The sequence below is a fragment of the Porites lutea genome, chromosome 10 (genome assembly GCF_958299795.1).
Source record: "Porites lutea chromosome 10, jaPorLute2.1, whole genome shotgun sequence".
Lineage (NCBI taxonomy): Eukaryota > Metazoa > Cnidaria > Anthozoa > Scleractinia > Poritidae > Porites > Porites lutea.
The window spans coordinates 22662708-22679682 of record NC_133210.1 but is presented as its reverse complement, the minus strand read 5'-3'; the positions used below and the strand labels follow the sequence as shown (position 1 = coordinate 22679682).

Here is a 16975-nt window from a genome sequence, read left to right as displayed (position 1 = left end):
ACGTGCGAACGTAAACAAGCCGAGCGACGCGACAAGATTGTCTGCCGCGCGTTGTCAGGACACAGCATGCATCGTCGTTACATACGTCCCATAAATAACGCACGGCAAACAAATCGGCAATAGAAATCAAACGTATTAAGAAAACAAGGTACACTGAGTGAAACATACTATTAATTTAAATCATTTAAATTTTCCCTCTCAAACCAATTGTCCTCGCAGCACACGGCGTGACGATTTTTTGCACGGAAAAGATAAACTTGTAAATCTTAAGCTTAGGGTATTTTTTATCTTACCTTGAAACGGGGCGATTTTTCAGAAATTTGAAGGTAAATCTGTCGAAAATAATTGGAATTGACGGGTTTGGCTTATTGCCAAGAGTTTGACGATATTTTTGCCATCAGTTGTCGAGAGCTAGAGAAGATGGCACGCAAACTTCCGTGTTCGTGCATGAGATAAATAAGGGTAACATTGCATGATATACCGTAAAATTCCGAAAATAAGCCCCGGCGCATATATTTTTCAAAGGCCCGTTTTGAGGGGCTTATCTACGGACGGAAATTTGTGTTTCAAAATCGATTGGGCTAGCCTTATAGCTGGAAGTAAATTTACCGTTTTTGCTTTGTTTTACTTTGTATTTAAGGGCAATTTTCCAAGTACAAGCCCCCGGGGAGCTTATATTTGAAGGACCGATTTAACGGAGGGTTGTTTAAGTTACCGGTTTGGGGGGCTTATACATGGAGGGGCTTATTTTCGGAATTTTACGGTATAATTTCAAAAAGGAGGTGATTTCTTAAAATCTTATTGAGCAAAATGATCTCATAAACAAGTTGAATTCTTTCACGTTCAAACCGTAAAAGGTTAAAAGGGGCAGAGTCTAACATCTTCACTTGCAAACTACGTTCGTGACAGTTCTTTTCGAAACCCTTGGGTTAAGTCGTATTCTCCCATACACTAACCACAAAAGCGGCAAATCCAAAGCTTTCACGAGCAACCTGCGTGACAATTCGACTCACCATAAGGGACCGATCGTTTATTACGTCCCGGGGGGGCGAGGGATTCGGAGGGGGGTACAATTTTCTAAGAGGCTTGATTTTGAGGGATCAATTTTGAAAATGCACGTAATGTGAGGGGACGGGGGGGTCAAAATATTAAGACACAGAACTGGCCTTCTATGTGAAAGTTGATGATTGAAGCAAATCCACGTTTCCTTCAAAACGAGAAATAAACTTTGGCGGTTCTTTTTCAGGAACAAAATGGGTTGCTCAGGTAACCTTGATGGTGTCACTGTTTTTACCCCTTTTTGTCGTAAACACTGTACCTTGACGCTAACACTAGAGATGGATAAAATAAACAACTAATTCCTGCATTTTCCTTCGTCTTTATTTACTGAGAATGTCCTGCAGAAAACGTAGGAGATGGCATTTCCGAGACCCTAAAATAAAATTTTCTGGGTGAGAATGCCCCCAGACACCTCCAGGTTTAAGGCGCCTTCGGCGCGCGAACTTTTCTTCCCGCTGAGTGCACCTTCACGCTACGCTGCTGACTACCGTTATCTTGTAGCTTATGAAATCATTGCCCAAGGATGGAAGAAGAGACTTGGTGTAGAAGGGGTTGTAGTGGGGGTGAATTTTAAAAATTGTTATCGCCGAGGGTGGTTACAATTTTCACATGTAATTATTATTAAGCGAGCCATACCTGCTACCTGCCGCCATACCTGCTGTCCTGTTTCTCGCTTGGTTCTAGCCTGCGTAACAGGCGTCGAAAGGGTCTATTGGCTGGGCCGCCCGGAAAGCGTGATTGCTTCGAAAATTTCCACACGACACACCAGCTAACCGGGCTGGCTCGGTTGTCGTATAATCGCAAAGTTTAATTTTGTTGCGTTTAACTAAGGTACCGAGATCTCTGAAAGTAGTAGTATGGGAGGGATGTTTTACGCCTCTTTTTGCGCATACATTACATTACGCACATTGCGCATACATTACAATACATTAACTAGGTGACGTCATAGGCTATTGTCTTGATCTCATGAATAAAACGCAAAATTTTTTTACCCCGTTTCCCTCCACCACCACCGCCACATTTCCATTTTTTTCCCTCCACCACTACCACCACCATCACCACCGCCACAGTTCTATTGTTGTCCCTCCTCCACCACCACCACCACCGCCACATTTCTATTGTTTTCCCTCCACCACCACCACCGCCACCACATTTCTATTGTTTTCCCTCCACCACCACCACCACCACCACATTTCTATTTTGGTGGTGGTGGTGGTAGAGAAATGTGGCGTTGGTGGTGGTGGTGGAGGGAAACGGGGTAAAAAAATTTTGCATTTTATTCATGAGATCAAGACAATAGCCTATGACGTCACCTAGTTAATGTATTCTTGCGCACCTTTTATTCATGAGATCAAGACAATAGCCTATGACGTCACCTAGTTAATGTATTCCTGCGCACGCTAATGAGATTCCTGCACAAAAGAGAGGCGTAAAACATCCCTCCTATACTACTTCTGAAAAGCGAGTAAGCGGTTCATGTAATCAGGCCCTTAGATCTATAGCCAGAGTTTACGCCTTGCCCCTTGACCTCACCGATTTTTCCAAGCCCCTCGAACACACCCTCACACAGCCCCCCCCCCCAACATCTTCATACCCCCTTCTCTGTAACAAATGAACTATCACCTTATCCACGTTCTCTCCAAACAAATATTATCAAAAATAACCGAAGAACAATCCTAAACAGAAAGCTTAACAACTTTTAAAATCTTTTAAACTCTACCTGGAGTTTTGAAAACCTGAAATCTTAAGTCAGGTCCAGCACATTGCAGGCAATCTTTCAAAGCATAATTTGCTTAAGGGAGGGATGCTCCTATTGTAACAAATAAAAATGTCCCTCTTCAGGACTAACCACCCTCAGCTCTTAACCATTGGCTCCAAATAACTTCCTGGAATTGACAGAAATCAGTGGAAATACCGGAAAAATGCACGAGATGGGCAACAGGCTGGTCTGTTGCCCTTGTTGAGCCAGGTAATTTTTTTTGAGGAAGGCCTCCGTTAAGCTAAGTGTCATGTTGTTGCACAGACACGGGGCTATCACAAACACACAGGGCTATCATCTGATATGCATTTGGGGTATCCTAGTCAAATTCCAGGGGGTGGGATTGTTTTTAAAGTTTGATGCATTGTTATGCCTTTTTTTTTCGCTGTTTGCATGCAAGCAATGACCCACTCTGTTGCTAGTGTTCCAAGTCAGCAAGCAGTTAAATTGGTGGTTATAGGACCTGTTTTTCTTGATCAATGTTGGTTTGGATTGTTTTTGGGGGACCAGTGGCAATGAAAAATGGGGTGAATTGGGGAAATGGCTTTGTAATCGGTGACGCTAACACTAAAATTCTTCCTTAAAATGCCTTTTTTTGCAGACTAATGGGGAGAGCTTCACTTTTGTTACCTTCGAGAGAGACGTTTCTATCAAATGGGAACTCGTATATTCAAGAATTTCTTTTTGAGCCGAGACTTTACTTTTTCAGTAAGAAGGGGCATTAAATTACCAATCAGTGCGAGACTGACATTTTTTAGTAGCCCAGTTTTCAAAAAACCAGGTATAGGTACGTTCTCAAGTGTTGATAAGATCTCTCATTTCAACCTACTGTAGCCAAACTATCCCTTCGTAACCAAATTAGTACTCCCACAACTACCTCACCGCAACAACTAAACTCACTTTTACCACCTAAAAAAATATTTTTTATTACTTCATATTAAATTCTACAAGAAACCAGTATCACTGATTAACAAACTACAGCCATGATTACTTTACCAATCCACGTCCAACTCCACTTCACACAAATATACGCTCCCACAGTGTCTTGTCCCGGCATAATTAGAAATTGACACGTGCATTGCGTACCCCTTAAGGTGGCTGAACACAGTTTTGGCAGTTTGTGAATGTACGTCATTTGCCAAATCCTGGCAAAAGAAAGGTTGCAGCTCACAAGCTGAAACTTGGAGAGTGAAAAATATACTGATTGAAGATTTTGATTGACAGGTAAAATTTGACGTTTTCATAGTTTCCATGGCAACATGAAGCGGATTGAATACAACCTTAAAATTTCACTTTTGCTCAGTTTGCATAAAATTCGCTCATTAGATTTTCCTATAAACTTGCACACAGCTTACTATAATTAATCATTACCATCTGAAACTTATTTGACCAAATTTTAACAGACGGGTTTTCAGATAATCAATAATATAATTGTACTGTAATTATCAAATGTGTCACAAAATTAGTCTGTTCAACTGCCATTTTGAAGTTCTCATTGTTTAAAATACGATAAAAGTAAAAATTCTGCCAAATATCACAAAATTTTAATGAGTAGATTTTGTGAAATCGTCTTCTGTGTACCATTGCTTTTTCGCGGCCGCCGTGTTTGTTTGTCTCCTATTTAAAACACGCGCTGTCACGCGATTTACCGCTGACCGCCCCCAAAACTGTGTCCAGCCACCTTAAACAATGAAGAGTATTCGGAATCGCATGCGTTTACACACATAAGTGATTCCGAGAACATTCATTCAGAATTAAATCCGCGTTCAAGAACGACTTAGGCCTCCAGGACAACTTGCCTACTTGAACATCATTTTCTTTCGATACTAGCCAATTATGTTGACAGCATGTTTATTCCCTTAAAAGTTTTTTTCAAAATACAAAGTTTCCAAAACGCTCTCATACAATTTGTTCTAGCTTTGCCATAATCGAGGCAACTAACGGAGGTGGTATAAGCTCCGTTAAACGATTTCTGAAAAAAAAAATCCTGGTACCGTACCCTGGGTGCCAGAGGGTTTCCATGCGCGGTTTCCTGTTTGAGTCAAGCCTTAAAAAGTGACCTGCGCGAAAAGCCTGTGGACCAGAGTGCCATCCCTTTGATAGCGCTGCTTATACCAAAACATCCAGAATCTGGATGTTTTGTTGATTGGTTCCTTGGGATGTCGAATGTTTCTTTCGATGGTGTTGGGGAAATAAGTACGGAACTAAGAGAAGGCATTGTATATTATATTCAAAGGAAAGGCATGTTAGCCTGCATAAGAGACGCTTTATGAGCCAAGCTAGGCAAACGCGGCATTTTGATGATGCCGACGTAGTAAACGCTCAAATTGGGGAAGTATACTCCCTAAAAAATCCAGTCTAGCCGCCTTAAGAAAATAAATGCCGTCTTTATTAGCAGATCAGAATTGAGAAAGTTTGCCCTTTGTTATAAGTTGAATTATCATATGACAATGTCCTTACAACCTGCCTTCGTATTGGCTTAGAACGTAGAGGTAATTCTGTAAGTGGAAGTGCTTATTTATTTTTACTTAACTTTTTTTTCTAAATTCACCGTTAATCGCTACGGAGAGAAATTAACAGGCAACCACATAAAGCCAAAATATTACCCTTAATCGTGAAACGCTGAGTTACAAAGCCTATATTTCAGCAGGTAAGAGAACCTTTTTAACGTGTGTCCGTGGAGCGTCTATTTTTGACAGAAACCAAGTTTATGTGAATTTTTAAAGCCGTTACTTGCATTCGCTGAACCTATTCTCAACAATCTTGTTATGACCATTTATTGTAAGTCTGTATCGAGAATATAAAATATCATTATTATCGCCGTGCAAGCGAACATTATGGAAATGTGGTGGAATGGTATAGACGTTCAGTCTCTGAGACTTCTGGAACACTTACTTTTATCAGTAATATCACACCACGTTACAATCAACTCTGTGTTTGACAAGTGTTGTTGTAAGCTATAGACTACTAATGACAAGAAACTAATGCATCTTCTAAAAGAGTTTTATTGTCTGGACGGGTTTATAACTTAGACGCAGATGGTTCCATATTGCATTCGTTATTGGTCAATTAGCGTTGCTTTCTGTAGTTTTGTTTAAAATTATTATCACTAACAAAGTTTTAACGATAGTTACGAGACTGCACAAACGGATAAATCAATTTATTTTAAGTTTATAAAGGCGAAAAATTACAGCTTCATAAATTTAACTACCAGTCACGGTCAATTTATTGAAAGCAGAACAAATAATTCTTTGTGATAATATGACTTAGTTGGGTTGTGAATAATATAGGAAATGTTTACTTACTGTAATGGATTTTAAATTAGGGTATTTTGTCAAAAAATGAGATCAAATTTGTTTGAGACGCTCATTTTAATTTTAAGTACTATGCTAGATAAAGGATCACGCCTGAGCTCAAAGGCCTTCTTAGGAGTAATGACCGAGCGCGTAGCACGAGGTTATTATTTTCAAGAAGGCCGAGGAGCGAGGGCACTATCCGATTTAATGCACCTTTCCATCGATTTAGAACCAGCAGGTCATTATTGCCCACTTGCCCACTGAAGTGAAACAGTTGCCTCAATGACCTGCTCTTCCATTTTTAGAAAATAACAACCTGTTCAAAACAAAGGAAAGGTGCATTTAAGCTCGAAATGAGCTAAAAGATTTTTACTATCATATAACAAAAGGCATGTCACGAGTTTTTGAAGTTAAGAACTATTAACACGACAAAGCAACAGCCCGGATATGATTTAGAATATAAAATCTTACCGAAATTGCTCACCACTTTTTTAACAGATAAAATTACTTCTTTTTTGTCTTTGCTTTCCCATGATATCCACCGTGCGAATTCGGAAGACCATTACTAGTTTGTCGTTAATTCTTTTCTTATCTGTTGCTGAAAAGCCTTATGCTATAAGATAATAAGTTACTTTTAAAAAAGGCGGATTTCATATGACATATTATGACTTTAAACATTCTCGATGCAGTGATATCTTTTCTCTCGGTAGAGATGCAAATCCCATTTATCCGATAAACGTTACACGCATTTTACATCCAGATATTCTCAGATATTGTGATAAGAGATTTTTTATATAGACCCTGAGGTACAATATTTATTTACTTCTAGGTAGACGAGGAACTTTTTCAAGTCGTTTTTTTCTTTCAGACAGTTTTCAGTCTGAAAAGATATATCGGCTTTGTTTCAGTGTACTTTTCGAAACAAAGTGTCTGAAAGAAAGCTAACGACTTCTTAACACACAAAAAAAACGCAACAGACGAGGAGTAGACAACCAAACCCAAACCTTTTAATTCCGTTTTTTTCCCTTTCGTGAAAAACCTTTCCTAAATTCATTTGCCTGTCTAAGAATCGTTAAAATTTCAGCTATCCTCTCTTCGGGGATTTTTTCTACTACTAATAAAGAAATGGTTCGGTAAAATGAGAAAAACTTATTATACAGAATACCATAACGTCGTCAACGGCGGTTGAGAGCCCCGAGTGATAATTTTATGCCCTCTCCACTTAGCAAAAAATGGCCGGTCCAAAAATAAATGAAGAACATGCTGCGACATCCAGTAAATCAGCATTCATTCTCTATATTTAATTTATAATGAACTGAATTTACGAAGCCAAGAGCCATAATGGCTCTTGACGAAGCTAAGGAGGTGAAATGTTTTCCACTATCGAATATGTGGTATTAAACTGAGGCCGTATCTGGTTAGAATAAATAGGAAATGATAACTAAATGTAAAAGAAAATAATAAATCGAGATAATCGTTTGCTTAATGATATCATTTATTTCATTGGTTTCTAATTATTTCCGTGGCATTTTAGAAATCTTACCTGAGGTAAAAGATAGCTTTTATTTGAAAATTAGACAGTAGAGGAAAGAATATATCTTCTTAGGACTGGTTTCAAAGGAAACGGAGGGATAAGCTGCCCAAGAACAAACCCTTAGAACCAACGCTCTTATTGACCAACAAGATGTCTCACCGCTGTGTATGATGTGTAGGGGAGGGACAAAGGAGGAGACTGTCCGTCAGATTTTCTGCGAGTGTTTTAAACTAGCTCAAATTGAGCTGAGCAGCGACATGACAGAGAAGTAAGAATTATACATAGGGAATTGTCTAATCAAACGGTTTACCTACGCAAGCAAGTGGTGTGAACATTTCCCGGAAAGGGTAGTCAAGTTAAAAACTGCTGATAAATAATCAACTGTGTTGCACCTTGGGATGTTCGGATCGAAGAGTGAGAGAAAAAAACTGTATAGATATGCTGTAGATATGCACCTTGGGTATGGAGTCAAAAATAATTACAAAAGTATTTGATAAAATAACATACGTGATACTAAACAAGGAGCTCTGCTCATGGAGAGGTACAACTGCACTGCTAAAAGAGGAGCATCACCTTTGTCGACCTTTCATGACCCTTGCTTGACTTTTTTTTATCTGGAAGTTGATGAAAGCAAGGAAAATAAAATGTTCATCATGAACATTCCCTCTTGAACTTGAGAATACCCGACGAAATTCAAACTGTTATTCAAAATATTTAAAATGCACTTAAGACAAATTGGTCCACTGCATGACCATTAGTCTTTTCCTGTCATTGTCACATTCCATTCACATAACTAATGATCGAGCACCTAAAATTTTCATAAGACCATGCTATTTAATTGCTTTTTTATCCAGAATAATGGCAAGAGAAACATTTACTATCACAGATTAAAGAGCCCATAATGATTGTCGAAATGGCATATATTATAGATTTCATACTTGAAAGAAGTACATGTAGTGCTCAGTAGTGATCAGTACCTTTCAGTAGCGCCTGAAATTGTTTCCTTTAGAAAGCCACATGCAAGTGAATGAACTGAAAAGTACAGCGACAATGATAACCACTGTTTGTCACGATCGGTTTGCTACAGTGAAAGAAATAAAAAACCCTTATTAACTGGATTAAATTTTTCATAACTCCGGTATGACCTAAAGCGAAAGCGGTTATGCTTGAAGTATGGTGGGATTGAGAAGGGTTTTTCAATTGCAACAATTAAATTGTCTCAAGTTAGACAGACTAATTAGCGACAACAGTTATTAGTTTGTAAAATAATAACTGTCCACTTCAAACTTGCCGATTGAGGTATTTAAGCTTTAGCTTCGTTGCTTATACACTTGAGGTTGTTTGCCTACTAACACTAAGTTTGTTGTCTTGTGGTCGCGCGCCTTCCAAGGTTTGAGTGAAGTCCTGCGGCTATGTAATATCGTTTGTTTACAATTTCCTGCTACTGCTTCAAGGAATATCTTATTAACACGAGCGGCTTCTCGCCTCTTCTAATCATTTCTAATTAGGAGATGATATTAATTAAGAGGTTAATTACATATCAATAGAGTTTGACAGGTCGGTGAAAGTTTCGACAAAACACGCTAAACCGTCGTGATGATACCGGCGTAATAACATCTATAGTCCCGTCGAAAACACGCAAGCTAGTCCCTTCAACATTTTTTCTATATTTCTTTTTTTCAAAGGAATGTTTTCTGCACTTTTGTAAAATTCTAACCGTATTTATTCCAAACAAATTTCCGTTGGTCCGTGTTGGTTTAATTTCCTGCAAATGACAGTTTCTTCTGGAAGCTAACGAAGTCGCTTCGAGCTGCTCGATAAAGAGCGTTAATTGCATTAATCTCTTTTAAGCCACCCTTGTTTTAATTTCCTTCTTTGCTAAAGAAAACTGCTTCAGGAGTTATATCGAAATTGCAAATTTCAAAGTTCGTCTTTAGTTGGAAGATTAACCCTCTCTTCTTGTGAGGTTCTCGTGTGGATAGTTAGTAATAAAATAATAACTTTAAATGAGTTCTTTTTTTCTGAACCGCCGAGGAACAAATTGAGGACATTGAGTTTGTTTGTTTCCACTTAAAACTTGCGATTGAAATGTTTTGATCGTTTAATTTGCACACGGATCTGCGGCAAAAATGCTTTTAAAAATGTTTAAGGGCTTTATTTATTTTAGTCGTTGGAGTAAGAAACCTAAGAATAGTCCGACTGAATTTAGCAAACCTAGATGATGCTCCGTTTTCTTTCGTCGTTTCGTTACCTCATATCATTGGCTTTCGTTCACTGTAAAACATTTTTGAGTAGTTTTATGAACGGCAAAAACAGGCTGATGCCGCAACTAGATAAGCTAGAGCAATTTACGGTAACACGCTTAAATCTGAAATGATAACTCAACCAGTTATTCATATGTACTCTAAGAAAACCTGATAACTTTGAAAATATTTGTTGATAGGGATGACAGACAAAGAAAGGCAGTGTTAATTAAAATGATTTTTTTCCATGACACTCGCAAGATGGCGGCAATTACGACCAATTACTTTTCATCAAAAATGTGTAAATTTCATTATATCGAATTTTCCTTACTCCTTTTTCTTGTTTGCTTTGCTTTGCATCAAATAACGATAAATCTAACATGGCAACTTAGTCTAGCTAGGCCGAAAAGTTTTGAAATCTGTACTATTAACTGCGAGGGAAAGTTTATAAGTTCGTTGTACACAAAAGTCTTTGCCTCCAGCACTGTTGTTGTAAATTGTGACCTTCGTATCTCATAAAAAGAGTTTAATGTTGATATAATTAGGTCTTTATTGGAGTTCTATAGGATTGTTATGTTAATCTAGATAGGGATTAATGTTAATAAATTCTAATTATATTTTGCTTGAATCAATGTTTTGCCAATAACTGTGTTCGGCGATAAATGCTTTGATTGGTTGTGAAAAGCCAATTTTCAGCCAAAAGAAAACCGCCAAGTAAGGATCTCTTTGCTAATAATAGCAATTTAATTTAGCCAGTCGGTCACTGTGAGGCTTGAAAAATCACCCTGCGGGTTTACCACCTCATGTAAAACTAACTCTATCATTATGACCGGACACTCAAAGCGCGTTCGTTAAACGAAGGCACAAACCCAAACTGGTAACAAGGACCGTAACTGGATGGAGACGAGACACAACGATCAGAGCTTTCACCCAAAGCCGGAAAGAACCGGACGATCCAATTCATATACTATCAATGACATTCTTGGACTGGTTACTGAAACCGAGTCGATAAATAGTCAAAGCTGCGATCAAAATACGGATCAAGAAGCTGTAGAAGGTAATTTGTTGAAAACTGTCAGACTGTTTTGGAGGGAAGCTTATAGTTTGTATGGCGTCACTTTGTTCACTTTAAAAGCAGACAAGTTTTGAAAAGGACTTCAAAGTTCTTCTTACTGAAAGCTAGCGGTTGCGGTATATAGTTTGGCCAGAAATACGAGACGTTTCCGTTCTATATGCAGCATAGCTTCTTTTCATTTTCTATCGATTCTCTGTACCATATCATAAACAAACGCAAACTAAACCGCCTCACACAAAATACTCGCCTTAACAGAAGTTAGTCCACCCTCGAATTTTCTGTTGGAGAAAATTCGCCGGAAATTTTCTAATTCTTCCTTCCAGTTCAGAAAAAATGAACATGAACTGAAGTTCAGGTAACATGGAGAATCAAATTTCGTTGTCTCTCAACTTAATACCACGTGAATCTCAAATATCCGACAGCTAAGAGTTTTCAAGATTTATCAGCAATTTAGTCTGCAAGCCGAATTGCCTACTATTGACTTCAGATATGATTTCCTGAAAAGTTACTAGTCCAGTATGCTTCTAAAGGAAAAGAAGAACATTTACCTCAGCTGGTCAAGATCCCTTTTCCTTTGTGGTAAAATTGTAGCGAAATTATGTAAGGTTAGGTATGGTAGAGATAGAAGTCAAAAGAAGGCTGTAGCCAAACAGCAATAGCCAATGCAATTATTGTTCACACAATTTTGTGAACTGGTGGATTTTACAGATAACGGCACTGTACAACTCTATCCTCAGTACTCTGTATCCAGCTAGCCATTATAGTTATTTATTAAAAAACATGCGGATACCTTTTTTTCTTTTTTTAATTCTTAATATTGCAGTAAAGAAGTGAAAGTGAATTGACCCATCTAAAAAAAACCAGAACTTTCCTGATCTCATGCACGGCGCAGAAAACTGCTTGCTGTAAACTTTATTAAGGCTAGTCACCACTTAAGTAAGCAGCTGTTACCATCTGGCCTCTAATAACTGCTAATATTCAATTCAATTTACATCAATTTGTATGAAAGAATAGTTATTACTTTTGGCTGCTATACAAAAGTGGTCTATTTGAATAAAACCTTACCGAGGTTATTTTTCAAGTGCTCGGCTTGCCAAATCGTAATCTAAAAATCCTGCAGTTAAGGAAATTCATTCCCCGCTTGCTGTGCTGTTTTCGTCGTGCAACAAAACAAAGCGAATGTATAAAATTGCTGCTTTTCATTTTTTTTCTCATAGTATTAAAGCAAAATTACCACGCAAACGAAATCGCGTTGACAATATGGCAAAGAAGAGTAGTAAAATATACTAAATTGAAGTGATATCTGTTTACCCCTAAGCTGATGTGTTTTCATTGGGTTAAAAGCTAATTATGAAATACATCTCTTAAAAGTTTATGAGTTTTCCCGTCACGCCAAGAGAAAGCACAAAACTCCTTCCTCCATCTGTTTTTGAACAGTTCAAAGCCAGAGCATCGCTAAGCCAAATCGTGTTGAGTTGCCGGAATCAAGATTACGGGTGGCCCGAAATGAATTTTAACACCGGTTAGTTTTTCAGACGTTAGTTTATATAAGTTGTTAACTAGGTGGTTTGGTAATAACTAGTCAGTTTAAAAACAATTCCTTTTGCACAGCTTACCAGACCACTGATTTGACTACGCTTTAGGACTTTTTAAGTCAGTACACGAGAAAATGGGTAAAACATGGTAAATTTATAATTACTTCATGCTATGTTTTACTTTTGGCTCAGAAAACGTAAATTCTGCATGTTATATGTACAAAAATTATTTTGAACGCTAAATCTTTACTTGTAACAGCTGTAAATACGTTTTTTCCTCTTTTTCTTGATATATTGTACAACGTATTTCTGTCTGTTTCAGAGAAAAACGGCGTTGAGGTGGCAGCTGGTGAGCAAACATCCCAGGCTGAAGTGTTGAAAGACGAGGAAGCGAATTTATCCCCTGAAGATGGCTTAAATGCAGCGAAAAAGAAGAAAACCCGCTATCGTACAACGTTCAGTCAATACCAACTTGAAGAACTAGAAAGAGCATTTGATAAAGCCCCATATCCTGATGTATTTGCACGAGAAGAGTTAGCGGCAAAGCTCGGTTTGACTGAAGCGCGAATTCAGGTATGCGCCGCTTCATAACCTGATTCGAAGGCCTTTAGTTACCAGACCTGGTTGAACACTGGCGTAAGGCGTAAAATTCCTATAAAGTGCTCTGTTTAGCTAAAAATTTAATGCCGCATTCAGCACTGCTGAGTAACAGTTTGATGTCTGCGACATGCACTTGCAAGTGGCGTGTTTTTTGCAACTCTCTCGCAACTTTAATCTAATTCTAATGAAGCCTATAAAACAAGCTCAATTGTTGTCCTTCATTATTTAAGGTAGTTTTCTTAATGATGGAATCCGAAATCTCTGAAGAATTATGATATCTGAGGTAAAAGAAAGATAGACTGATCAACTAATCAATCGTCTGACCTCATGTAGTTATAAAAAAATTGGTGCGTGTCTAAAAGCAGTTTATTTGACAATTAAAGATCCATAAATCCACGAAATAAATTGCGTTTGTAATAAAGGCATCTCATTGTGATTTGTCGGACTTCAATTGAAATTCAGACATTTAATTTAATGTTGGAATCTGAGAAACGGCAGTGATGCCTCTCAGACAATGGCCGCAAGAAATTAACGAACGCTAGGAAGAATTTTTTATCATTTATACTTGAAAAAAGGCACATTTACAATTTTGTATTTACTAAATGCACGAAGAAACCCCATTGCATCTTTTAAAATTTGGATGTTACACTGTAAACAGATAATTTCTAATCTACAAAGGATGAACTAATCGTTTGTTTCGTTTGACAGGTTTGGTTTCAGAACAGACGCGCAAAGTGGCGAAAGAGAGAAAAGCTGTGTACGTTTGGTGCAGTTCCGCCGGGACATGGTCTTGTCTTTCCTTGGCTACACCAGACTAACACGCCTTACCCGATGCAGCCGTTCACTGCTGGTATAGTGAATAACATTTCCAGGGATATTTGCTCGCAGTTTTACCCGGCGTCGCCACAATCCATTTCATGCTTTCGCTCCACAGTTCCTAGCATTGTTCGTCCTCCGTGTTCCGAATCTCGGGAATGTGCTTGTTCCTGTGGCATGTCAGCAGGCGGCCCATGCTTTTTAGCACCTCCCTATCGCATTGACGAGGTGACGCGTGGAATAGAGGGCGTACCAGACCTTAACGGCGGAATAGTGAGGGATGGCAGCAGAGAATCAAGCATCGCTTCCCTTCGTCTTCGCGCCAAAGAACACCAAATGAGCCTTGTACAAATTCTTAGCAGGAAATAAAAGAACAAATATACTTAAATAAAAGTAGCATATAACGAAAACGAATAGTCACATGGTTGGCTATAGGTGCCCTACAACAAACAGAAATTCAGAAAAGAGGCAACATTTTTATCTCATTTTTGGACGCTGAATAGCAAATTGCCACAAAGATGTGTTTTTTTCCCAGAGTTGAGGTATTTCGATACAGTTTTTCAGAGGCCATCGCTATAAAATTTTCACCAGTAATTGGCTATGGATTGAAATGTGTGAAAATGTAGTTTTAACTAAAATCGATATTACTTTGACAACAATAAAAAAAAAACTTTGAAACTGATAAAAGTCGAATTTTGTGTGACCTAAACCAGCTACTGAAAATCCAACACTAGGGACTTAAAGTTTGGGGTTTAGCAAACAATTTCCGTAGGAAGTAAAACATTCTGTTTGAATTCGACTAAAACGAAAATATATTTCAAACCTTAAATTTTCAATAGCCGCCATAGATTATTTAATAAAAACGTTATAAATGATTCAAATTATTCTTAAGTAGCATCAGAACGCTGCTTAATATCATCGGCTTTTGATGCTAGGAAGTTTTGGTTTATTTTTGTTCTTGCGATCTTGAAAACTAACCCGTTTTCTCACCACCTGTCTAAGGGCAACTTCCTTCAAATTTAGACTTTCAGTGCTTTTTTGCATATCTCTGAAACGACTCGAACGAATTTTTTCAAAATCTCTTCACATAATCTTCATAATGTCTTTAATAAGGCCTGACGCTTTCATTGAGATTGATGCAATGCAACATCTTAAAATTTCAAGACAAACCTATCCTACGAACCTGTCAAAAATCTGCGTTACAACATTCACTGTTTTGACGTTGTGCTAATTTTTCCAAAATAATGCGCACTACACATACCTCCATGACTAGTACAATTTAGTTTAAATTTAACGCATCTTTTGAATGTAAAATATTGACCATATTATGTACCATACTCACACTGAAATGTACTAGTCATGGATATATGTATTGTCCCCATTAATTTGTAAAAATTAGCATAACGTCAAAACAGTGAATGTTGCGGCGCGGATTTTTGACCGGTTGGTAGGATAGGTTTGTCTTGAAATTTCAAGGTGTTGCAGTGAATCGATCTTAATAAAAGTTTCAGACATTATTATATACATTACGAAGATTATTTGAAGAGATTTTTAAAAAATTCGTTCTCGTCGTTTCAGAGATGTACAAAAAAGTGCTGAAATTCCAAATTTTGAATAAAGCTGCACTTCAACAGGTGGTGAGAAAACGGGTTAATTTTTAAGATCGCAAGAACGAAAATACACCAAAATTTCCGAGCTTTTTCCTCAGCATTATGAGGCTACTTAGGAATAATCTGAGTCATTTATAACGTTTTTATTAAATAATCTATCACGGCTATTGAAAATTTAAGGTTTGAAATATATTTTCGTTTTAGTCGAATTCAAACATACAGAATTTTTTATTTCTTAGGGAGGTTATTTGCTTAACACCAAACTTTAAGTTCCTAGTGTTAGATTTTCAGTAGCTGGTCTAGATCGCGCAAAATTAGGCGTTTATCAGTTTCAAAGATTTTGTTTATTGTTGTCATAGTAATATCGATTTTACTAAACCCTACATGTTGACAAACTTCAACCTATAGTCAATCATTTGTTAAAATTATATACCTATCAGACAAGGATAAAATCACTTTTAAAGCGATTGAAAAATATCGGTATGGCCTCTGAAAAACTATATCGAAACACCTTAATTAGAGGTTATATCCTGAATGATTTCTGTGTTAGTATCATCCTTATTAACTTACTTGCGTCCAAGTTAGTTTTTTGCTTTATTCTAGTGAATGGAAGAGAACTTTAAAAATGAATGTAATAATGGCATCAATTTTTGTATTTCATAATATTTTAATGCAGCCTCAATAATTAAGGCCCCATGTTCACTGTCACATGTTTCCTTACTTCTACGGCTTACTGGAACAAAAACATTTCTTCAACGCTATAATGGAAATAGTTATTGCTGAGTAAAGAAAACTTCAAAAAATGATTTGTCTTATTTGATATCTTTTTAAGTACAAGTCGGCAGGCAGTAGATTTTAGAGGCTAACATTAAAGGTCAATGAATGCCAAGGCTCTTGGCTTGAGGGAAATGCTTTGTAAAGTGTCGGTATGTGCTTTCAGTTCCCTTGTGTTGCAGTCAAGTTAAATCCACCGTTTTCTCATACATGAGAGGTTAGTTGCAAAAGCCCTTTGAAACTAACCTCTTCATGTATGGATTTTGGCCAGATGTGCACCAGAAAGCGTCTCATCAAACTTTTAAAAACTTTAACTTTCATTATGACAATTTTATCACCAGTTTTCTAGTAAAGGGTCCATCAAAGCGTCTTGTTGCTAGGTTACCTGATTGACAAAAAAGTGGAATTATGATTAAAAGATACGGCGGCCATATTGAATTAATTCGATTTAAGGAGTATTATAGGATGCCCAGGGGGCATGAGCGAATTTCGTTTGTATTTTCGAGCGCTTTTCGGGACATTTTTTCTTAAAGTTTTCTTAGAATAAGATTGTAATGGGAAAAAAGATCCTTGTGCCGTCTTTTGATGTAATAATGATCGCCTTTTTCTAGTTTAGTATTAGAAATATGGACTTTCACTGTATTTTTCTCGGGAAAAAGGCGATCATTATTACA

At 37.6% G+C, this 16975-nt stretch overlaps 1 protein-coding gene across 2 annotated transcripts; it reads left to right on the top strand.

The window, feature by feature from the left end:
* Positions 1–10527: 10527 nt before the first annotated feature.
* LOC140950540 (aristaless-related homeobox protein-like) lies at positions 10528–14482 on the top strand. Of its 2 annotated transcripts, none has more exons than XM_073399781.1 (3): positions 10528–10948; positions 12824–13074; positions 13810–14482. In XM_073399781.1, exons 1-3 carry the CDS (start codon positions 10789–10791, stop codon positions 14284–14286), a joined length of 888 nt encoding a protein of 295 aa, XP_073255882.1. In that variant the 5' UTR covers positions 10528–10788; the 3' UTR covers positions 14287–14482. The 2 variants fall into 2 exon arrangements, with proteins under 2 accessions (XP_073255882.1, XP_073255883.1); XM_073399782.1 differs by lacking the exon at positions 10528–10948 and adding an exon at positions 12379–12488.
* Positions 14483–16975: the final 2493 nt, after the last annotated feature.

What these genes read in the sequence shown, in the direction of transcription:
- LOC140950540 (XM_073399781.1), top strand. Translation starts at nt 10,789, where the DNA reads ATGGAGACGAGACACAACGATCAGAGCTTTCACCCAAAGCCGGAAAGA. An exon ending in GGATCAAGAAGCTGTAGAAG is followed by an intron (nt 10,949 to 12,823) that starts GTAATTTGTTGA and finishes TGTCTGTTTCAG; the next exon opens with AGAAAAACGGCGTTGAGGTG. An exon ending in TGACTGAAGCGCGAATTCAG is followed by an intron (nt 13,075 to 13,809) that starts GTATGCGCCGCT and finishes TTCGTTTGACAG; the next exon opens with GTTTGGTTTCAGAACAGACG.